This window comes from Pelmatolapia mariae, linkage group LG16_19, assembly GCF_036321145.2.
Source record: "Pelmatolapia mariae isolate MD_Pm_ZW linkage group LG16_19, Pm_UMD_F_2, whole genome shotgun sequence".
Classification (NCBI taxonomy): Eukaryota; Metazoa; Chordata; class Actinopteri; order Cichliformes; family Cichlidae; genus Pelmatolapia; species Pelmatolapia mariae.
Window position 1 is genome coordinate 19,207,815 of NC_086241.1, and position 25,755 is coordinate 19,233,569.

The 25,755-nt window shown below is 39.9% G+C and overlaps 1 protein-coding gene and 1 pseudogene across 3 annotated transcripts in view; both read right to left on the reverse strand.

The window, feature by feature from the left end:
- Positions 1-5,943, reverse strand: LOC134644152 (nectin-1-like; annotated as a pseudogene).
- A 626-nt stretch (positions 5,944-6,569) lies between these two features.
- Positions 6,570-25,755, reverse strand: part of LOC134646257 (nectin-4-like) — a 47,123-nt gene continuing 27,937 nt past the window's right edge. For 2 of the 3 annotated variants that reach the window (XR_010096637.1, XM_063500091.1), the window contains exon 8: positions 23,828-25,677. Coding sequence is in view for 2 of the 3 variants with exons in the window: in XM_063500091.1 (XP_063356161.1) it covers positions 25,666-25,677 (12 nt within the window). In the remaining variant the exon portion in view is untranslated. Of the gene's footprint in view, positions 6,749-23,827; positions 25,678-25,755 lie in introns of those variants that run through there. The other variant, XM_063500092.1, reaches the window with a different exon arrangement.

Consider the following 25,755-nt stretch of genomic DNA (forward strand, 5'->3'; position numbering starts at 1 on the left):
CCTTCTTTCCTCTCTCCCTCTTTGGACTGACAATCATACACAAATAGATTGTATTCAATTAGATTTAAAAAAAAAAATACTATTAAGAGCACTAATAAAAGTCCTCTCTCAGTGTACTTTCAACCAAAAGGCAAATAAGCAAACCACATGTACATCTAATAAAGGATATAAATATTGAAACACTGATCCAACATTATCCTTTATTGAGGGATCATTTAATCTTACACTTTTACCTGAATGTGGCTTCTGTTTTTGAAAAAACTTCCTCATATCCATTATGAACCTGGCTGTCTCTCTGTACACAAACACACACACACACACACAACAGGAGCTATAAGGTTAATGGGCATCCAGTCAGTTAGCTAGTTAGTACCTTGGGTTCAATATCGGCACATGCACATATGACAAAATAACCAGTTTCTCTCATTACATTTCAAACAGGACAGTGGTAACAACAGTAGGCTACGGACAATTTTAAATTTTAAATAGGGTGTATACATTTCAATGGGAGCAACAGGACGGTCAAATATCGCTGATTTTACTACAGAGCAGGACGGATTGTAGGGTAGCAAACATCGTCGGGAAACATGTTTTCAACACTGCAGGTTACCTGGGTGTTATGTTTTTCAGCTAAAAAGAAACATGACTCCTACCTAACCATATAAAGAGTAACTGAAGGTTAAATGCAGTTAATATGTCCTGTTTTAAGCCAGGCACTTAGACCTCCGCCCCGCTGCGTCTCAGCCACTATCGCTCTGGAAGCAACAGCGCTAGAGCCAGAGTAGCTGAGCTGGAACAAACCATTTTGGGAGGGGGGGGGGGTGGTGGTTATCTATACTTTTGTTGTTAAAATGTTCCATCTCAATTAAGTACTGTATGCTTTTTATATTTTTAGTAGTGTGTCACACACACAACAAATATTGTCAAAAAAGTAAGAAATCTTTGGGGGTCCTTTGATTCATTTTGGGGGGGTGCTGAAGCACCCCACAAAATGGGCTAAAATCGCCCCTGGCGTTGGTTAATGATAAAAAAACAAAATAAAAAAAAACCTCACACTTTTTCTCTAGAGAAAACGTAAAAATGAAATAATCAGAAAGGAGGTAATTTTTCATCATTTTTATTGTGCTTTTAAGCTTTTAAGAAGGCATGATTCATGACCGTACCGGATCGATTCATTGACCAACAGGATGCCAGTGGAAAACACACTGCTGATGGCCTTCAGCTTTTAGCCCCATATTCTGTGGCTGGCTAACGTTGATTCAAATTTGGTTAAGTCACTTACCTCAGATTGATAATGATCTACCTAAATGTAAGAACTTTTTACCAATTTGTAAATAATAATTAAAAACAGCAAAAGGCAAATGTACATTTCTGGACATTGTAATAGTATTGCAAAAACAATCAATAGGAACTCCTACATACTGCTTCACTCGTTTATCGCTGGAGTTCCGGTCAAAAAATAACCCGCGATAGTTGAAATCTGCGAAATAGCCAGCTGTAAAACCCCTTACTACACACTTTATACACTTTTCTCAGACAGGCATGAAAATTTTCACACTTTTCTCTCTTGTTTAGACTACGTACACTAGCCCGGATAGATTTGAAAACTACATTTTCGTCTGAAAACACTCCACATCCACACTAGCATTTTCAGTCGTTTTCACAGAGTTGTGCGTCCACATTGAAATGGCCAAAAGCACTTAGGTTCAAGTACTGCGCCTGCGTGAAGCGCAAGAAGATTCGGCCTGCCTCATTTCTGTCTGCCGTTTATTTACTTTCCGGCTCTTGGAAATGTTGCAGCAAAATGTCGAGGAAAAGCACTGAGTTTTTTAAATGGACTAACAATGAGGTGGAGTTGTTGCTGTGAGTAACACAAAAGTACAAAGTTGCCAAAGCGATTGAGAATTAAATAATTTGAAGAAAAGCTATCTGGAGCATGTAGAAACTGATATTAATCTTTAATAGGGCTGTCAAAATTGAGAGCAAACAAAACAACTGCTGTATAATGTCCTCCGCTATCTTTGTTTAATTGGTCACATGACTGCATCATATGACTAACATGTGTCATGATTTTCGTAAGTCTGCGTTTTCGCATGTCCTCACTGCGACGGGACAGCTCCATTTTGAAATGTATGCGTTTTCAAGAGCGTTTTCAAAACACTTCGTTTTTCCTTGGGGGAAACGCCGTCTCAGTGTGGGCGGGAGGCAAAAACGGAGAGAAAACAATGCATTTTCAAACGAAAACGCATTAGTGTGGACGTAGCCTTAGACACTCTCAAAGTTCACATCTTGGTAGAAAAATAAGTCCAGTATTATAGAATGAAACCAAAAATCAAACCCTGTTTTCAGGTCCAGAACATGGGAATAGAGCTGCTGCGAGAGAATCCAACATTAAAGAATCAATGGTACGGAGTAGAGGAAGCAAGAAAAATGAGTTGAGTAACATTTGACTTATCTGACTGTTTTGTTTCACTTAAATAATACGGTAACGTCTACCTTTCTTTAGCATGTCCGAGTTTTTATGCGATGGTTAGCATCTTCCTCTGCCTTTGATGGTGCAAAACGTTTCGTCGATATTATTGTGTTTGTTGGGGAGAAAACTTACAAACATACAGTACAACATTTCAGAGTCACACTGCTAGCGATTGAAGATTTATGTAAATTTAACAAGCTGAATGCATTCTGTACTGTACAGGAGACACGGCACAAGATTTATTAATAATGGTCTACAGCTAATCAGGACAAATCGCACAAAAAAAAAAAATCAGTGAAACAGCGAGGCTGCAAAAGGTGAACCGCGTTATAGAGAGGGACTACTGAATCTATTAAATGAGAATATTCAAATCCATCCAACCTTCAACACATATATGGACAGCATCTCTGCATTCCATTACATACACAAAGAAAATACCTCAAACATTCCAACACCCAATCAGAGGACTAGTGAGATTTACTTGACTAATGTGCATATCTGTGCTAGGAGTCAAATGTCTGTTACATCCAAAAATTACATTATCAACAACATTCAATATGTATTATACACAAATAAGAAATAGAAATACCAGATGATTGTGCAATGAAACACATAATGTAAGTTAATAAATAAAATGGCCAGCAGCCAGAGCCAGAACTTCAACAGATAACAAACTGATGAGCAATCAGGCTGCAGCCTCTGTTTCTACCTGTTCATGCTTCTACAGTAAAATTCCTATGGTGACTGCTTTTCCTTATGTTGTCGGTGTTGTGTTTATACCCAAATATTACAGTTTTTCTCAGTCGCTTTGGTGCTTTTCTCAGATCAAAATGGAAATTCTCCAAACCATTAGTGCAACCTCCACAACATTTAGTCATTTGTGCACATCACAGTAGCAATTTCTCCTTCCTCTGAACAAATTGCAAATGTTCTTGGACATGTATCAGTTGCTTTCATACAATTCTCTGCACAATTCTCAGGACATGGGAAAGAAAAAGAAGAAAAAAAGACGAGTTGCGAAGAAAGTGTACAGAAGGAGTGGGAAAGAAAAATAGAGAAAAGATAGATAGGATAGATAATATAGATAAGCTAGATAGATAGATAGATAGATAGATAGATAGAGAGAGAGAGAGAGAGAGAGAGAACATTGAAGATCTTCTTCAACACCTGCTGAAAACGAAACATGAACTGATGAAATACTAATGATGTCAAAATAATGTTTCATACATGTTTGAATCCTGCCACGTCAGGCAAAACTATAAATCTTGGTTGCTTTTCATTTAGTTTCAAGTAGTAATCCTTTTATAGAGTTTCAAAGGTGTCATTGACTCGTTTACAGTAAGCTTGGACTAAAAACAACATATTCGGTTTCTTGGTCTTTTGGGGAATTCCACCAGAAACAGAACACCACAGTTATACAATGTCACTAAAAAACCCCACAATACTTCTTTTTCAAAACATCTCAGTTACTTTTGCTTATAGATTGACACATAAACTGCCTCCTTTGATAATTCCCATGGTAACTGTGCAGATTGTCTACTGAGGGAGGTGAATAAAGCACAATGAACTCCTTATCCAGCTTGGGAAACCAGCCTGAGACAGCTTTTACTTGAAGGACAAGGACATGAATAGGAAATGAATAATCAGATGTGTTGGGTCAGCAATATTACTCTGCGGGACAAGCTGTCCCACTCAAATTGTAAATGCTTGGTACTGAGGGGGGAATGTCTGCAGAGAGAGCAACTAAAATGACAAAAAGTGACATAACTTATTATTAAATAATGTATCTATCTAGAATACATATATAAACCTACACTGCACACAAAGATTGTAGATAGTGTATTAGACTACTGCCAGCCAGTGAAGAAACACTCGTGTCTGGACTCAACAGCAATTGTTTCATCCAGATTTCTTCCCCTATCAAAAAACCTCATTGACTGCTTTAATTTGCTGCATTCAGACTAAACTGTGTGATTCATTAAATAATAATAAACTACATGAGCAGCTGATACTCACAGTAGATCTGTATGGTGAAGGACAGGGTTTCTTCTTTAGTCAGGGAGTCACTGCTGATGACACACTGGACCTGGTGACCGTCAATCTCTCTCGTAGGAATGCCAAGCAGAGAACTGACTGTGGTAGCTGTGTTGTTGGTATACTGGATGGAGTTTGTTGTCGTCCTCAATTTGTCTCCCAAAGCACCAGTGAGCCACCTCACCTCTGCAGGAGGCTTCGGTCCAGCAGCCGTGCAGGTAGCAAATAAAACCTCTTCTGTGCCCAAAGTTGGAAGGATGTGTGTGAAAGGAGGCACTAGGAGAGTTACAGAAGACAAGTAAGTTAACATATAAGGATGACAGTAAAAGTAACTCTGTCTACATCTCATAAACAAACACATCTCTTAAATACATTTTTTGCTTTGTTTTTTCTATACCAATCACTATTAGAGGTATCTCAGTCTTCTGATTTCCCCTGGGAAATAACGTGAAGATGCACGTGTAGCTGCCTTCATCCTTCAATGCAACATTGGATAATTGGAGTGTTCCATTTTTGTTGTTAAAATTCCCGATATATTTAAATCAATCATCATGTCCATTGACAAACCGTGGTCCTTCCCTTGGTTGAACAGTGATAAAATTGTCATTACGAGGTTTTTCTCTGGTTGTCCTCTGCCAGGTAATCTGTGTCAATTCATCACTGATATCAGTGACATGGCAGGGTAAGATAGCGGTACCTCCATGAACGGCTGTCACACTTCCACCAATCACATGGAGACCTGTAAAGAGCATGAAACACTATTAAAGCTCAGACCTCAGCTGAAAAATAGAAACAAGAAAGAACCAGATTTGTGTAAAGTAAAACACTAGTTTCGCAATTACAGCTACAAATCCCAAAAGGATTAATCCCAAAAGGATTAATGGTCCTAGTTCAAAACCTGAACCAGGACCATCAGAGCAGCTTGGCGTCTGGTCTGGGTGAGGAATAAGGAATTGGTACTGTACAGATCTTATCAGGGAACGTACATTGGATTACATCAAGGAAAAGTTCACTCAGGATAACACCTCTGAGCGAAAGTTGGATAACATCTTGGAACAGCTCACTACGGTCGTGAGTTCTCAGAATCGGCTCTTTGGGCACAAGAATGACAACACCACGGAGCGCAAGCTTGATAACATCATGGAAAAGCTTGCGGCTCTCCAACGGGAAATGGAGAGATCAGTGTCGAAGTGTTAAAGAACAACTTTGAAATTCTCATGAGTTGTTCGCAAAAAAGAAAACCACCATCATAACTCGGCTATCCCTTCGGCGCCAGCTGTGGGCTCAAGGCTGGAGCCGAACAAAAACTCCCTGATAACGACTGTGTTTAGACTGTTCCTTCCATTCTATGCAAGGCCACCTGGGTTGGCTGGAAGACTGTTTACGTAGCCTGGCAGGGCGAAGGACACTGTCTCAGCTAAACTCTGGACATGCATACACATACGCACATACTGATATGCACACACTCATCCCCCCTCCCTTTCCAAACGCCTTCGATGCTTGTTTCCTGCCGGGGAACACGGCGGGTCTGAGCCCGTGCTGGAATGGTAGCGCTGGGCAGGGCGGCTGCTGTGTTCGCTTCGGATTACTCCTCACCCCCCACCCAACCCTGTGGCTTGTCATGTCTTTCATAATGTTGTGCTGTGGACATTTATGTGCTTTTTGTGCAGAGGAGTTTTTTTGTTTCCTGTTCTCATGCTGTCCTACCATGGAAGCACAGCATGTGTAGAGGTCTCTTTTTTTCCTCTTGTACTTTCCCATTGTAATGTACATTTCAGTGTTTTTCTGTAACGCTACCGATCTCCAACTTGTATCCCCATGTAATGTCTGTGTTGTGTGTGTAAGGTCGGGGGGGGGGGGGGGGGGGGGGGGGTCCCATTTCACTGCAGGGCAACCTGCATGTGGCGAATAAAGCTTTGATTGATTGATTGATTGATTGATTGAACAGAACTGAATAGTCATATTTTTTTCTGTTTTCTTTCAATTCAACTCAATTTTATTTAGAAATCACAACAACAGTGACCTCAAGGTGCTTTATTATGTAATGTAGACCCTACAATAATAAATACAGAGAAAAACCCAACAATCATATGATTGTCCTATGAGAAAGCAATTTGGCAACAGTGGGAAGGAAAAACTCCCTTTTAACAAGAAGAAGCCTCTAGCAGAACCAGGCTCAGGAAGGGGCGGCCATCTACTGCGACCGGTTGAGTGAGGGGAGGAGACAGGACAGAAGACATGCTGTGGAAGAGAGCCAGAGATTAATAACATGTATGATTCAGTGCAGAGAGGTCTATTAACCCTCATAATGTCCTCCCGATTTCCATACACCTGTTGTCCTCAGGAGTCAAAAATGACCCTACTTCATTTGAGTGTTTTTTAAAGTACAAAATATAAATTGTCAATTCAGTGTTACACCTTAGTTTTACTTAAGACCAACACATTACCACAAAATGTACCCTTCATTTTACAATTTAGGGCCACCAGACCTTGTTTACATAAATTATGTAATAAAATGAGACAATAAAATATTTAAATGTTTAGATTATTTTGACTATTTGACTAACCACAGAGTGCTGTATGTTGAACTTTAGTAAGAATGTTTTTTTGAATCATTTAAAATTTTTAAATGGCAGCACATAATAACACCTGTTGTCCTCAGGGTTCAAAAATGACCCCATCTGGTTTGATTGATACTTAGTTAATATGAAGTGGATTTTTCACCCACTTTTCATTAAAACGTAATTTAAACATTTTGACACTATTTCTTTATTCCATTTCAAATTTATGTCTGCTAAAACCTCATTTAGATTAACTTTTTCTTTGTTTTGGGGAAAAATAAATAAATTAAATCATCAGTTATTGTGATTATCGTTTCACAACCAGAGTTGGTTGCTTTGACAGATTATCACAGACGGGTATATGTCAAAGTTTATTTAGGAAGCTGTTTTTAAACTACTTCAAGTTTTTTACTGGCGGCAAATAATCACATCTGTTGTTCTCTGGGCTCAAAAATGACCCCATCGTGTCTGACTATTTATAAAGCAATAAGGATAAAATATCATCCATCTCTGTGTTTCAAGGTTTTATTCATCTTTATTCCAACTCATTACATTACATTTTTCTATATTTTTGCATGGTAGGAACACCAGGGCATGGGTCTTAGTGAAGGCAAACTTTCATGAGAACAAAGGTGTTTACATATTTGTTACAAGTGCAGGAGGAAGCTCATGTTTATTCCTTTGCACTGGTCCCACCATGGACAGCTTTCTTTTCTGCAGTTGCAGGCCAAGGGCATACAAAGTAAACAAGTTCTTACAGGTGATCATTTTCTTTTTTTAAAACCTTCTGTAATGTTAGGGACAACTCGCATGCCCTGACTGCATACGGTTTGCCATTGTACACTAGCATGTTCCATGTACAGCTGGACCTGGCATCACATACTGCCCATGTTTTTATCTCATAGTTCCCCAGATTACTTGGGATGTTCTGTTGGAATGGACAGAGTCCTCTGAAGGGGACTTGCTGCTCATACACAGTCATTTCAGTACCTGTATCTTACATTAACAGCAGGAGAAACACTCACTTGTTCCATACACCTCACAGGAGCACGTTTGTGTCATCAACGACGATCTTCTATTGTGTCTTTATCATGAAATTATATCACTTTTGAGATTCTGTGATTAATCTTGTGTCAGTCACGGTAGCATGAAAACTGCCCTAAAAGACTCAGGATGTCATAAACTGGCCGAAGTGACCTTACTGGATAGATGCAAGGCTGTAAGAATCAACATACCCACATATGCCTACAGCTGCATTCGATCCATTTTTCTTCATCTCTTGTTGACCTCCCTTGTTTGTCATTGAATTGGCTGTAGAGCAGGTCATCTACTAATTGGATGGTTGTTGGTTCAGTCTCTGGGTGCTCTAGTCTGGAGTTCTTACCAAGGTGTTCTTGGGCAAGTTACTGAACCCCAACTTGGTCTCTGATGCATCCATTGGAATGTGAAAGTTAAAAAGCAGAATACAAGCATAATGCATGGTGTATAATGCTTTCAGTGCTCAAGTAGAAAAGCAATCTAAGGATTTTATGTAATCAGTGTGGGACCTGGCATATGTGCTTGGACCGTGGTAGATTGTCTTTCTCTGTGACACATGAGAGAGACATGAGAGAGACATGCATTGTCTGTCACTGGGAAGGATAGAAGACCAGATCAATGTTTCCTCACATTACTGCAAACATTGCTCTGTCTCAGCTGACTTCTCTTTCTTACTTGATTCTTTGTCTTCATCATAATTGAAATAGAAGATGTGTAGGCAACTGACACATCTTCTATTTCAGTTTCACATTCTGAAAATTCTAGAAACTTCAAGAAGAACCTACTTGAACATATTTCAGATTCTTCATCACTTTCCTTCACTTCATACAATTCTTCCACTTCTGCAAGTAGGTGATGTGGGGGCTTCTTCAGAGAAAGGGTAGCATGTGATCTAAATATTGGCAATATTTTCTTTATCTTCTAACCCTGGAGCCTCCTGAGCGTTGATTCTTCCTCCTCATTATATTAGAGGACAAGATATGCATTGTTCCACTGGCCATTCCTTTCCACAACATGGTAAAAAAAAAAATAGCTCACAAGCCTGCAATGGAGGCTCGTGAGCATACTTTCTGTGTATGTATTATTGTAGGGTCTACCTTACAATATAAAGCTGTACTTGGGGGACAACAGGTGTTAAAAAATCCAATTAAAAACCCCTAAATAAATCAAATTACTTAAATCTTATTCCAGTCATGCACAGCATAGTACTGAATAACCCCCGTTCTTTTCAGACCATTTGATGAATAAAAAACACATTTTTGATGGCAAAAGATTTCTTTTGGGGACAGAAATGACCCAAGGACAACACATAGTGAGTGAGAAAGGTGAGTGAAGAAGCAGTAATCAGTGCATCATAGAAATCCACCTGCGGCCTCCACCTGTTGCAGCATAACTAAGTGAAGATTCAGGGTTTATTTCTTATCTGTGAAACTTGGAGGAGGGAATTGATGTCTCTGCAGGTTACAAAGTAACAATGTGTATTACAGCAATGGTGGGTAATTAATTTTCCCAAAGGGCCACATGAGAAACTGGAACTGCTGTGGAAGTCTGTACCTGAGCCGAACTCGAGTCTTCTCAATATAAAACTGGCTCTCTCTTTACAAACTGGTACAAGTAGTTGTTTCAATCAGGCAATGAAAACGTGAAATAGGCATGGCAAAAGCAATAGCATTGTAATCACTATTTAATCAACATTCCAAGAAATAATTGTGATGCAAAATGTGCAGATTTTTGCAACATTTCACTTTTATTAAAAAAGTTTTATTGCTGTTTCGGTTGTACTTCACTTACTTCGTGTTCAGTGTTTAAGATCACAGTTCTACAACATCAACAGTATGGTTCAACTTTGGCACTGACTTACCAATATCACTTCTGGGGTTATTCCACTCACTTTATTTAGCATTCGCTTCAAAGGTCCCACATTTTTTGCCTGTCAGATTTGAACAGCCATCAGTTTTAACACCTGTCAGTTTATTTCATTTCAGCCGAAGTTTATCCATGAATAACCAAACAAACAAACGAAAACTTTATACACACTGTTCGTTTCTCTGGTAAGCAGCAGCGCAGATATTATCGCCAAACGACCGATGATCACGGGAAAATAGCGTGACATGACTTCTCGCAGTAACATAAAGAAAACAACATGCAGCTCCTTTTATTCGCTTTCCTCTCTCGCCATTAGAGCATGGATGTTCTCGGGAGAGAAACAGCCATCGCGACCCAGGGCGGTAGGTTACTTTTATTTAAGTACAGGGGAAAGGGTTAAAAAAAAGGAAGAAAAATATAATATATATATTATAGGAATAATTTTACGAGGAGATAATGTTTTGAATCCTTTGAAAAGTGAAAAACTGTCCCGTTAGGTAGAAACAGGATCACAGTCTGGAATAAAAAAAGGCTGCAGGTCTGAAGAATGAGGGGAGGAGTTATAGCAATCATTAAAAAAAAAGTTGTTTTTAGGAGTAAAATTATTTGGATTGCAAATGTGTTGCCCGCTCCACCCCAAATTCAGACTACACAAATAAGATCATACTCTGAAATGTAAAACTTTTATTTCTTATTCTAACCATGCTATTAAAAAAAGAAAAGAAAAAAGATGGATTGAGAAGCTCCTTCGTTGGAGTTTGGCTCATCACAGAGTTTTTGCTCGTCCTCATTTAAAGGCGCTAATTGAGATGAGTGATCTGACTAGGATGCCTGAGGGCATATGTAACCCAGGACCCAGGACATGCCGGTGAGATTGGTGAGAGCTGTCGCTCAAACAGCACAAAGGAAGTATACACATCCTTCCCATTAAATTCTTACTGTCTTCGTGCACTACGAACGTTCCTCTCTCGGCACCCTATTATATGCTTTCTTTAGATCTATAAAACCCTTCTCCATACTTGCTGTGCTCATGTTGCATGAAGCCATACTGCTGATCACTGATCATCACTTCTCCTCTTAACCTAGCTTCAACCACTTTTTTCCAAATATTCATGTTATAGCTCATCAGCTTTAGTTACTACAGCTCTGCATATCACCCTTGTTCCTGAAAATTGGCACCAGAATACTACTTCTTCTCTCCTCAGACATCCTCTTTATCTCCAGAACTGTGCTAAAGAATCTGGTCAAAAGCCCACAGCTCTGCTTAGCTCCAGAGATATGTCATCCAGACTATCGACCATTTCATTCTTCATCTTCTTAATAGCTGCCCTCACTTCTTTACTAAATCTCTGAACTTCCTGGTTCATCAACTGTCCTCCATGTCCTCCACTCTCTTGTTTTCTACATACATCAGCTGGAAGTATGCTTCCATCTTCTCAACGCACTCGCCTCATATGTTTCCATTCCTATCCTTAATCCCCCTAATTTGCTGCACATTGATTTCAGCTCCATCTCTTTGCCTAGCTATCCAGCATCACATACAAGTCACTTAATCTTATCTTAACTTAAAACTTATCTTTTGTCTAAAAAGCAATTCAACAAAGAAATCTCTGAAATCTAAAATCTCTAAACACCAAAACTTCGAAACTTCAATGCTTCACTGAGCTAACTAGAAACTGTGGCAAATCATGTTTTTCATTTCATTTCATTGCATAACTTGCTGATATAAATTTCAACATCACACTGTTTTAATAAAATTCTCTTTTTCCCAAGTGTTGCTTCTTTAAATCAAGATTATAAGTTACATTAAAGATACTAAAGTTACTTTAAGCTTCATTAGATTTATTTATATGTTATTTTCTCTTTCAGTTTTTGTCATAACATGGTTCTCTTTTATATGGTCTGGGTGATACAGAACTGTAAGTAAGATACACATGTTGTAGTCCATCTTCTGGACAAGGAAAAACTATTAGGAAAAGTATGTAGCGGTATGTGTTTTTAATATTCAAACATAACTGATGATTGACTTTAAAATTCCCAGCTCTGGTAATGGATCACAAGAGTAAAAACTTAGAGGAGACAGACAAAGGACAAAGTAAGGAGGGTCAGAGGAGGTCCCTCCTTCCTTTGTCCTTTGTGTCCCACAGGAAGAACTGGAATTAGTGAGTGACTTGGAAATACAATGGAAAATGAAAGCATACACAGAAGTCCTTTGTTGACCTTCCTGAATTACTGAAAACACTGCAGGTATTATTGGTGCAGAACAATAATACCTGCCTTGTCTTAGCACACATGCCAGTGTACTGTTCTTTCACATGCTTCAGTTTAACTGAGAATTCGGTGAACTGACCATTATGGTTTATACATTTTTAGTCTACATGCTTCCTTCAACAGATTTGTTATTTTTCACAAGCATTAGCCAAGACATGTGGGTGTTCCAGTAAATTTTAGTAAGAATAGAGTAAAAATTGTAGTTGTACCAAAACTATCCATAATTTCAATATGCTCAGTTTAGGATTAGTTTCACTTGCATTTTTACTTATTTATTCACTTTTTTATTTTGCTTCATGTTTTTCTTCTTTTCTTAATGGATTAATCATTCCCCGTTGTGAAGACTGAAGATGACACTACTGATTTGAGTTCATTTATTTTAATATGTCTGTAACTTGTACACACTTGTACTTGCTTTATGTTTTATATTTAAGAGGAGTAAAGTTATTCATATAAAGGTTTTATTCTTTTGTATTATGTTGTGCAGATCACTGCAGTCATACTTATCTTTACAGACGAGGTGAATAGATAGGTAGCTAGATAGATAAAGAGAGAGAGAAAGAGAGAAGATGCATTATTAATTATTAAATCCAGTCTGATGAGAATTCACTGCTTGAGTTCGGTTTTGGTGTTAAACTCCCAAGAATAACACCTGGATCAATAGTCTTTTTGTCTGATTATTGGCAAAAGGTTTACAGCGGTCTTCTTCTTAGAGATGCTGCTAAGGCTGTAATTAAGCCAAGAGATACAATAACTGAAAAAAATGTGCACATAAAAAATCTCTTGATGAATGAATCACAGGCAAGGATATGCTGTATAAACACTGTATAAATGTAACAGTGCTGGTTCTAACAGCCAGAGCTGCTTCAAGCTTTATCAGAATCACAATCAGAATACTTTATTAATCCTTAGGGAAATTATGCGAGTTACAGTTGCTCCAGTACAGTAACATTAAGAAAAACAGAAACAGAAAACAAAACTGACTGAGACCAGACTCTCTTCTAGACACTAACACCCACCGGGACAATGTACAATTCAGATTTTTCATTTAAAATTTTCAGATTGTCTATTTTATTTAATTCATGTAATGTACAAAATTCACCTACTTGCTGCATACAATGCTACTTACTTACTGTACATAAATTACCCACTTGCTGCACACAATGCCACTTACTGCACTATAATCTCCCCCATGTATATATTAACTTAATGGATATAATGTTCCTCTCCCCCTTTTGCACAGTCAAGGAGCGTCTCAGGATACATTTCACTGTGTGTTGTACTTGTATAACTATGCATGTGACAAATAAAGAATCTTGAAAACAAAAACAGACTAGACTTTTAGCAATGCAATATGTCAAGATATAAGGAATAGTACAATATATACAAATCACCAATTAATAACAATAAATATCCAGGTTTGACAGATGTGATTACGAATAAATATAAAAAAAAAAATAGACAGCAGCAACATTTCCAAGTAGAAAGGAGCGTGTGCAAAAAGGTGTAACTATTGCATTTTTATAGTGTGTTAGATGGAGGAGTTTACAGGGAGATGGCCACAGGCAGGAATGATTTCCTGTCATTTGGTGGTACTTTTTGGTAATCTCAGTCTCTCACTGAATGTGCTCCTGTGGCTAGCTAGCATGTCATGGAGTGGGTGGGAGGTATTGTCCAACATTGTCCTTATCTTGGACAACATTGGCCTCTCCGACACCACCTTAAGAGAGTGCAGCTCTGTTAGGTTTTGTATTGTTGATTGTCATTTATGCTTAGAAATATCTACTCATATATGCTTAGAGTTTTATAATTAGTTGTAGATTAATAGAGGTTTGATCCTTAGTAGTCTGCAGACACACGTTGTGTGCATTCCAGAGCACTCTGGTTTTCACACCCACATCCTGGGAGCATGGGAAGAGGTCGTACCTTGTCTTATTGTTTTATGGTAGGATAAACGTATCTATGTCTGTTTTACTCTAAGTGCATTTTGTTTAGATGAACTGCTGGACTTCCAGGCCAGCAGGGTTAGGAAGTCACTTTATGGACACACACACACACACACACACACACACACAGGGTATTCTTTGTTCACATGTATACCTATGTAAGCTGTTATATGTTAATGACCTTATGCATATGTATGTAACCACAATAAAAGGAGTGCTATGGGGAACCTGGCTGAGAGTCTGACGGAGGTCAAGTGGGTGGAACGACACTTGGCTCCAGGCAGGCCTCCTCATGCATGAGTAACACAAGGATGTTGCCTACTTGAGTCTTGTTCTTTGCTGTGTAGCAAATTGTCCTGAACGTTCCAGCGAATAGGTTTATGCTACAAACCTATCATTAATTGGTCCTTCGAGCCGGATCTCTGGATCGACATTCACCGAGGGGAGAAGGGACACGCTGGAAGACGTCAGCCAGGAAGTTCCTGTGGTTTAGCTGTCTGTCTTTTCTCCTCGATGAATGACGATCGGCGGGATTCGAGGCTATACTACACACAAGAGCAACACCAAGTAAATACTGTACAAAGAGAGCGCTGTAGCTGCGCGGGTACACGCGAGCATGGTCGCGCGGCTTGCACGCGGACCTTAGCCGTGCGGTTAGACGCAGGCTTATAAAAAAAAGAGAGCGACGGCTCCTTAATTAAGTGTAGCTGCGCGAGTTAACGCGAGCACGGTCGCGCGGCTTGCACGCGGGCCTGAGCCGTGCGGGGTCGCGCAGGCTGGGGAAAATTATAGGCCTATTTTGTGTTGTTGTTGTTGTTGTGTGAATGACTGCGGAGCAGGCGAGGTCTTTTACACGGTTGTTGTTGTTATCATGGGTTCCAAAGCAACCAAGAGTGCATCAGAGGTTGACAGACTGGACTTCGCTGCTGGCAGCGCAAAGTTTTTAAACAAAAGAGAGCGATGGCTCCTTAGCTGCGCGGGTTCACGCGAGCACGGTCGCGCGGGTTTCACGCGGACCTTAGCCGTGCGTTTAATCGCAGGCTTATAAATAGAAGAGATTCAAATGTTTGACGGTTTCAGGAAAACAGCAGCCTTGAAGAGCGTGTGGAGAAGGCCAGCCCACATCAGCAGCATTTAAGCTATGCTCTGGTGAATGGCTTCCCCCACCCCTTGCTGACACAAAATATTTAGATGATTCTTTAGCTGGCCCTGATCAACAACTGCCGTGCTCCAGACCACAGATTTAATTGAGTTGGATGAGTGTTAAACGTAATCTGCATTAAGCTTAAGGTTGCTCAAATTCACTACAATGACATATGAGATGAAGTAAAACAGGTAAATATTTAAATTAATGACGTGCATAGGGGCACTTGACCTGTTTGAAAGACTATCGTCTTATTATGAGCCATTGTTGAGATATAGAGCACAGATATGAAAACAACTAATATGCTGCACCCTATATGAAGCAGTTGAAAACTACATGACGGAGAAGCTGAGTGAATATGAAGGTGCAAGTCTTTGCCACAGTGGGCGAAGCACACAACCACTGTGTGAGGTTGCGTTGCTGTCTCTTCTGAGCTGATGAGCAAGCTACACATTATCAGATCAGGAGCTGGCTGAGAACTCATCAAAGAAAGGGGAAGAGAACTATGATAACTCGAGTATGTAGCGTATCCGTGAGTTCAGCTTCTTCTTTCAGATGCGCAGCAGTTTTCCTGGATCTTGACTCGTGTGTAGAGTGTTCATAGCATCAGCATCATGTTCTTTTTTATTTGCTTTGTTGGGCTGAAAAATAATTACATAAACTTGTGATCATACTTATGGATCACCATGGCACATATCATCAGCCACATGATTTATTTATGCAGATGAAAAAAAAGTGAGTGTGAATGTGCCTGACGTCGCAGTGTGTGTGTGCGTTGTGTAAACGTAATTGTCACAAATTGTGAGAGCGGTGATTCTGCAGGTCACCAGCTATTGTAAAGAAAAAAAAAGAGTAAAAAGAGACAGAATCTACATTATAGATGAAAAATGATTATAGGAAAAGGGTTTTGTGTCTATCAGCCAAGAAACAACTACAATCTAATTTCTGCTTTTAAGGAAGACGAGTTCAAAAGACAGAGAGAGAATTCTGTGTGTCGGTTAAGCAGTGATGATAATAATGAAAATGTCTTAGTTTGTCACTTTCAGATGAAAAGCAGACCTGGACCGATTTTCCACATGCAGCGGTCGGAAGAAAGTTATAGTTTAACATCATTGGAAACATTCAGGCCAGGTTTCTGGCTAACTTATTTACAGCTCCATGTGTCCCTCAACCTCACAAGCGAGCTCTCACTCCTCCCTGAAGACAAGGAATGCAGCTCCAAGAGCAATAACATGGCAGATAAAGAGACAGCAGCAAAGTCCTGAGCAAAGAGACCCAGCAAGCAGCAGCAGTGTGGACAAACAGCATCGCAGAAGAAGAGCAAACCATCATCCTGACTGATTGATGAATGGCACTGTGTTTCCAACAAGCTGCAACTTCACTGTGCTTGTGAAAAGAACTGAGGAGACTGTTGGAAGTTGACATTTGCCACCTTTGGAGAAAATGGCAAGAAGAGACAGTGGAACACAGGACAAAGCTGAAGAAGAACTGCCGGCTGTTGGACTGTTGAAGTGGGAGAGGACAACAGAGTGAGAGCAGTAGGTGAGAACACAGAGGAAAGCTGTTGTTTAATGTGGGAAATCAAAATTTTGGGTTAGCAAATCTGGGCAAAATAATACTGACTGCTTAAGTAGGAAAATTGTGAAGGAGTCTGAAACACTGCAAAAAGAAACATATACAAAATCACACACACAAGCAGAACATGCATTAACCCTACTAACACAGATACAAGAGAGCTCATGAAGATTAGACAGCATCTTGAGCATGTGAGTCTGTTTATCATCTTGTCCAAGTCACCTCGTGTGATGCAAAGACCCGTGGACTCATAGCACGTTAGTTAAAATGATCAATTAATAGCAGAGAAGTGTGTAGGAAAGGCAGCTTTAAGAACATGCCCTGCTGGAGATGCAGCTCCAGAGACATCCATTAAACTTGCCTAATAACACAAACACATATGCAATGAAAATCAGCTTGTTATCTCTCATCAGTGTTAAAATAGTGTCAATTTAACAGACGCTTGTTATTAAATACTGAATTTATCCAAGCTGACAGTTAACTCTCTAGGTTGCAGGACAACAGTTTAATTTTTGTGGGAAAAAAGATTTTGGTTTGACCAACCAGTGATCGGACAATAAATTTAGTTGTTAATATAGTAAATTGGGAGATGCTTTCTGCCTGATTGATGCAGCACAAAATATTTTACTGTATGAGGGAAATTCTATTGTTGTGATAATATTTTGAACATGCATTTCTGTTGTCCTGCCATCTTAGTGGGTTAATAGCTGATATGCAAATTAGTTGATCGTTCTTAGATTAATGCAAGGTGATTGAATTCTAGCACGAGTGAATGGGATGTGTTGGAGTTTATTAGTGTGGAGACTCTAAAACACTGAGTTTCCTGTTGTGATGTGTGGATGAATCCTGCACCCAGATACACAACTCTGAATACATAACAAACTTCTTTTGTGAAATATCTGATGTCATGTCACATGTTTTATGATGACGGGAAAAAAGGAAAACTAAATGAGATCTTTGGCCTAAATGAGTAAAAAAGTACAGATTAAATTCATAGCTAATAAGACATTAGGGTTATGTTGTGTGTTGTGTGGCTGATGGTTGGTTTGGTGTTTATCTAGCTGATGATTTTTCTTTTGTTGTGAAGTTGAGCCTGCCAATTAGTATGATGGTTTGATAAATCATGCTAATGGTATGATTTACCCTCCTGAGATGAGGAGTGTGTGTCATGACTGAACGAGGCCTTTTTATTTTGATACTTTCACAGTGCACTGAAAGTTTTGTTTGATAATCTCTGTTTGAGCAGATCTGCACGATTGGAACAAAAGCGCTATACGACATGTCGAGAAAACCGTTGCAAACCGTTGACTTTCTCCAAAAAATTAAAATGGGCTCCGGAGAAAGTCACTTATCTGGGATAATTAAAATGAAAGTCCCTGTCAAAAAGGATTGAGCGAGATAATCCAGCCTAAATTCTTTTGAAATTTTCTTCTTTTTCTTTTTAAAATGACGTCATTTTGCTATGTGTGGAAACTGAATGCGTCGATGGGTTCCACTTTTAGCAAAGAATGAATGAATGCATGAATGAGTGAATAACAAATGAGTAAGAGAAATAAAACTGACTGATTGACAACAGCTGACAAAAGCTGACACGATTTTACTGATGTAACACGACTGTGCAAAGTTAACCCCCAACTGACAAAGGTGCAGATAAATCTATGTGTGTTTCTTCTTACAAGGAGCAGGAAGATGATAGCACCATCCGAGGTTGCATGACAATTTAGCCTTTTAAATGCCACTTTCTGTGTTTGCATCTACCAAGGGTGTTATTCACTACCTTGTGTTGCTCACAGAGGTAACTGTGAGAAAGTGTGTATACACCTGCGCAGCGCTAACATTTCTACAGCATTACAGTTCTTCATGTGATTTGATCATGTGGTTTATACCAGGATAGCTGGTTGATGTTTTTCTACGACAGGATTTCTGGGTTTATGTGTGAAGAAAACTGTGTTTACAGGTTATGAGTTGGTGATGCTGTTACACTGTGTTGTTGGGGAAATGTGAAGGTTATTTTGACGATGTGAATAACATGTGAAACATTTCCTGTGTTGAAACTAGTGTCACTTGTGTCCACAGTTATGGTTGGCTAACTTTATGCTCTTTTTACAGCACCTCTGGACCCTGTCAATTTGTGCCTGACCTCCAGGATTGTCCATGTGTGTTGCTAAATGTTTGTTTTTCTAAGTTTGCATGTAGAGGATTCAGCAGAGACGGACAAGTAACATGAGAAAGCAAATGAGAGATACAGTGTTTATGGAATAGTTTAATATGGGGCTCATTAGCTGGCCACTACTGAGCTCCTAGTGATAGCTAAGTGGAGTGACTTTGCTTAAGGGAAGTCACCGATTACATTAATGTTAACTGAGTACATGGGATGATCCATGTCTGAGGCAAATTATGCCAATAATTGCAGTTTACTGATTTGAGAAAACCTGCACATGGTACTTGTCCTCTTGATGCTGAATGCTTTCATACTCGTATTATACAATTGTTTATAAGTGTGAAGGTTGATTTTACTTCTAGATCTTGTTTTCCAGGCCATGATGGTGTGTATGCAGGCTCCTGGCGGAGCGGGGTTTTAAGCAAACCTAATATGCAAAACACACTAACATCTTTTATTGCAGGGTTATAGGTCCGGGGTGGTGCTGCTCCAGAGGGGGAGACACCCCGATGTTGCCTGGGACATGATCTCGCTAACTTTTTATTTCAGACAGGAATCTAGGTTTGATGAGTTGACTCATGGGAGTGTCCATGCGTCAAGAGGAGGGGTCCAGAATTACAGAGTTACATGAAACTATCTTTTTATGTTTTCTAAAATATGTTTTTAGGATTTTTGTGTGATTTGTGTGATTAACAGTTCATCAACGGGTATTAAACCTATGCAATTGGTGCATCCATGTTCAGATGAGGCTTTGATGGTCCATAGATGGAGCTCACTGAACTAAAGAATGTGGTTTGATGATGATTGACATGCTTTCCAGATAGAAGTTTTTTCCTCCTAGCAAGGAAATACAGGTGCAGCAGTCCAGGGTATTGCTGAAAGGAATCTCTTGAGAAATCTTCTGAGGCCCAGTGAGAAGCGAACCCATTCCAGGCATAGCTGACAGCCAAGGCAGTGGTTGAGGTCAAAGGTCGAGCTGTTTGGGGCCCATCATGAGATCAGACTTTGGAGCCAGAGCAAGGACCACGAAGCTGCGTTGGAATGAGAGCTGTGCCAAGGGGGCTTTCCAGAGACCAACAGAGGAGATTGTGGACGACAGACGGGCACCTGAAGGATAAGGGGAGCGTGCCAAGCTCCATCGACAGCGCAGGCGGAGTCCAAGGATGGCATCATGATTCTGTGAAAAGCACAGGAACCAGAAGCTATGGTCGTGATGACAGCAGTTTCCTATGAACATCACCTAATGCTGTGTCACTATACTGTGTATACAATGACACCCTGAAGACTGCTGGGATCATAAACAGCAGTAAGATAACTGGATCCAGCACCCTTTCCACAGAGGGTTTTTCCTGCAGAGGATGGACAATGGAGGATATGTATCCCCCACAGGACAGAGGCCTGAAGTGAGGTGATGGGGGTTGGCAGAGGCCATAAAACTAGAGTGCTGAAGAGGTCTGCAGCTTTCACGATAGCTGAGACCCATGGTGACAAACAACAAACTCAACTGGTATGTTTGAATGTCTATTCTACATACATTTGGACTCTGGTCCTATGGACAGTGATGGGAACAACTGGAAGAGACATTTATGCAGAACTTAAACCACTCTGCAGAGAGACGTGTGATTTACATGTCTTGCAGAGGAGCACCACCAAGCTGGAGTGTTTTTGAAAATGTTAATTTCTCTTTTGAGCAGTAACAATTCATTTGTTTGCTTTTAGGATGCAGTTTACCATTGAATGAGATCAATGAAAACTTGGATAACTTCTAATACATTTGCCAAACGGTGTACATTGACATATGCTGAGTATAAAAATGGTTGCATTGACACTGTCAGACGTGAGGTATTCATAACTGGGTACTTTTCTAGCATAACTGCCAAAAAGGAGGGAATGTTAGGTTTTGTATTGTTGATTGTCATTTATGCTTAGAAATATCTACTCATATATGCTTAGAGTTTTATAATTAGTTGTAGATTAATAGAGGTTTGATCCTTAGTAGTCTGCAGACACACGTTGTGTGCATTCCAGAGCACTCTGGTTTTCACACCCACATCCTGGGAGCATGGGAAGAGGTCGTACCTTGTCTTATTGTTTTATGGTAGGATAAACGTATCTATGTCTGTTTTACTCTAAGTGCATTTTGTTTAGATGAACTGCTGGACTTCCAGGCCAGCAGGGTTAGGAAGTCACTTTATGGACACACACACACACACACACACACACACAGGGTATTCTTTGTTCACATGTATACCTATGTAAGCTGTTATATGTTAATGACCTTATGCATATGTATGTAACCACAATAAAAGGAGTGCTATGGGGAACCTGGCTGAGAGTCTGACGGAGGTCAAGTGGGTGGAACGACACTTGGCTCCAGGCAGGCCTCCTCATGCATGAGTAACACAAGGATGTTGCCTACTTGAGTCTTGTTCTTTGCTGTGTAGCAAATTGTCCTGAACGTTCCAGCGAATAGGTTTATGCTACAAACCTATCAAGCTCCATACACACAACATTACTGGCCTTATGGATCAGTTTATTGACTCTGTCGGCATCAGCAACCCTCAACCTGCCACCCCAGCATGCAACATCACAGAGGATAGCACTGGCCACAGCTGACTCAGAAAATCCTGAGATTGGTGGTGTGGCTCTGGATTCCAGGCTGACTGCAGGTGAGGTTGTGGGGTGAGGATTCACTGCAGTGTCAAATCTGATGAAAAACAAATTCAACTCTTTCCTCACTGCCCCCAGCTCCTCTGCTGTTGGTTGGCTTGATTCCAGTGATGGTCTTCATCCCACTCCACACCTCTCTCATGCTGTTCTGCTATAGTTTCCACTCCAGCTTCCTCCTGTAATTGTCCTTAGCCTTTCTGATCTTGTCCTTTAGTAACACCCGGACCCTTCTCACCTCCTCTTTATTGCCCCGTCTGAAAGACCTCTTCTTGTCGTTGAGGAGAGCTTTGATGCCCATGGCTTGTTATTTGGCTAACAATGAACAGTTTGTAGTCAGTGATACACTCAATGAGCCCATTGATGTCCTCGGTGTGAAGCTCACAGAGTGTCTCCCAGTCAGTCACCTCAAAACAGCACTGTAGTTCTGCTAAGGCACAGGTGTCGAACTCCAGGGCTCAAGGGCTGGTGTCCTGCAGGTTTTAGATGTGTCCTTGATCCAAAACTGATTGAAATGGCTGAATTACCTCCTCAACATGGCTGTATCCCAATTCAGGGTCTGCAGCCTTGAAGGCCGCATTTTACGGTCAATTACGTCACAGTGACGTGACAAAGGCTGTCCCAATTCGAAGGCTGCTCCAAATGCGTCCTTCATTTCCTCGGATTTGAAGGATGGGTCAGAGTGTCCTTCGTGGCCCAACATATCCCAGACTTCATAGCGCGGGGGTGGGTGTGGATAATTTTGCCAAAAAAAAAAAAAGGCAGATGGCTGAAGCGGGGCGGCCGAAGAATAAAATTTTTTAAAAGTAAGTGCTGAATATTATGTCACTTATTTATGTGCAAATGTTTAGTAACGAAGAACATTAAAACATTACTGTTGGCCACAAACAGCAAAGTTATGTGACATTAGTGATGTTAGTACTTTCAGCGTTAACTTGGTTTTTAAGCCTTTTAAAGCCTTTACTTTAAAATATGAGATGTTATTGGTGACCGAGTTGATCCTACAGACAACTGGTCTTAAAGGTACACCCTGTTTATGTATCTTTAGTAAACCATAGAGTCTTGGTGTAGCATCTGCTTTTTGTTAGAGTTGGATGTCTTGAGACTGGTCTTGGTCTCGAGACCACTTTTACGTGGTCTTGGCCTTGTCTTGGTCTTGACGGACTTTGGTCTTGGTCTTGTCTTGGTCTCGGATCCCTCGGTCTTGTCTTGGTCTCGCTCTTGCTGTTTCAGATCGACATAGTGTTCGGGAGATTTGGAGTCAACCATTGGCGGAGCGGGGGGGGTGGCTTACTGGGCTTAAGCCCGGGTCATTTTTTCAGAAGCCCGGGGTCTTTTGGAGTGTAATTTGTTTCATAGTTAGATGCCTGACTGACAACTGTATAACACAAAAACTACACACAATACTCAAAGCACATAGCGCACAGTCGTAAATTCCCCCTGATTTTGGTATGATCCGAACTCGGACACTAGGCGACTGAGCACAGCACTTACACATGTGAGCAAGGGTGGAGAAGCTGCTGCCTGCGAGTTTGCTGTAGGAGAAACGCAGACAGGCAGACAGAGGAGAGCTTAAGTTTGACCAGGTACCAAAGCAAATCATTCGTACTGTACAAATAATGTAAATATGACGGTGTATCACAAAAGATTGATATCAAACTGATTACTTGACCCATATTATGTTACTTGCTCTTCGAGTGAATCAACAAATGGTGAAATGAAAAGCCGAACAACAATGCTGTTTTTTAGAGAGTCTTAGCTTACATGTGTGTTTATTTCATATTTTCAGTTGTTACCCTAAACAAAGCTCTTTAAATCGGTTTCAGTTATGTACTGATGAACACAACAATGGACATAAGGGGCTTCTTTCAAAGAAAAATCTCTGGTAGATGTTATTTTATATATTATGCTTTGTATGTTGTTCAGTATATTTCTATGCAAAACAAGAGGAATTTCAATACACAGCAGTATATTCATAGCTAAAACCAGATATTTACATACACTACATAAACTTTTTTTTTTTTTACTGTTAAACGTCAATTTAGAGTAAACTTGTTTTGTTTTAGATAAATAAATATTTAAATATCTTTTGAATTAGTTAAATGTCAGAATAAAGAGAGACAGAGCTGTCTATTTTTTATCACTTTCATCAAATTTAGGAGTACATATACACTAAGTTTATTGTTAATTAATAAGAAAACTCCAGACGATTCCATTCTGAGCTGAAGAAGCTTCTGATAGGTTAGTAGAGTCCACGTGAGTAAATTGGTGGCACACCTGTGGATGCATATAAGGCAAAACACAGAACCTGTTTCTGTGACATGGGAAATTCAAGAGATGTCAACCAAAACACCAGGAAAAGAATTGTGGACCTCCATAAGTGTGGCTCAATTTTGAATACAATTTGGTGCCATTTATAATTAAGAAATACAGATAGTTTCTCTCTTTACTCTTCAAGTTAACAAATATGTTTTTTATATTTATCAATCTACATGTATCTAGTACCTTGTGTCTCTTTTTAGATACCATTTGTTACTTTTCAAATTCTGTATTTATTAAGTTATGCAGGCTTGTTTGCACAACAAGGCTAAATAATTATCTAAACTTTTCTCAATCTAAATAGTGTACTTTGGTAGAATTAAAAAATAAGTGTAGTGCAGGTCTATGATGATTTTTAGTGCTACTATCATCTAGTTTTGATTCTGGTTCTGTCTTGGTTAAGTCCTCAGTAGTCCTGATTTTGAACTGTTGTAGTCCTGTTTTAATTCCAGATCAGTTCTGGGTCTGGTTGAATTGGGGTTTAGTCCGCGTGTCTTGATACAGCCCCGACTTTGTTCTGCCTTGCTGCTTAATTAAAACAACTAGTTTAAGGTGTCCTGCATATGTGATATATATATTTTTCCTGAAGTCATGAAGTCATTCTTTTTTGAACAAAACTCAAAACAGAGCCTAATAAATCTTTCAGTCATTTCCCCTCCCCATCCCACATGCATACTACCCTTTAGGGCTAAAATAAATTATAAAGGGTTTATAAATTGTCTGGCTCTGCCTCTGGAGTCAGCAGTATCCATGACACACAACGTAATGTTTGATAATGTGTCATGCGCAAAAGCATCAGCTCTAAGAGCTGTGCTTAGAGAGTGCTTTGTAGTGAATCAGAAGAGTCGACTCCCATTGAGCGAGAGCCGGCTCCTCACTTAATTTCCTTTTGCTGCTCAGCTCTCACACAGTGGCTCAGCTGTGCTCCAATCCCTCCATATTGTGACGAATCACATGTGAGGATATAGGATAATATCATTATGTGAAAAACAGAGAGGGTGAGAGATGCGACAGTCAAGTGGAGCGTGCGTCTGTCCTCTCAGTAAGTGAGTGAGACAGTAGACAGCGGTGAGGAGGGCTGTGCGAGTGCATCGCAAAAACACATAAATATGCCTGACACCTGTAAACGAAGCAGCATCTGGCTGCAGTTTAAAGACTTTTTTGTCTCGGTCTTGGTCTCGTCTCGGTATTGTCTTGGTCTCGGTTTAGGCGGTCTTGACTACAAGTCTACATTATGTCTGATGCTGGGGCCTTTGCATTACTGAGACAGGCTGAAACTTTCATCTGTAGTTGCTCTGCATCCACATCTGCAATGGTGTTGTTTCGAATCACTGTTCGAAACAGTGGACACAGAAAAGTTCAACACTTTTGCAAGGATGTTTTTCTCTGCTTGAGTTATCTGTCAGACAAATGTTTCACCCACTTGTCCACATCCTCGAGTGTTCAACAAAAACTACAGGCGTGATAAGGTTTGCAGAAAAAAGTCATATCACTGAGAATGATCTGTTAGTCTATTTATATATTTGGTATGATGATCAAAAAAATTCCATAAGAGTGAAGTGCAAGCATTCCAGTTGCTCCTCCATTTGACTTCATACCTTCCATAACTGTCAGACAAATTCCTGAGGGAGACAATTCAGAGCATTTATTTAAAATTGTTTAATTTCACATTATTTATACATAAAATTAAAGTTTTATAA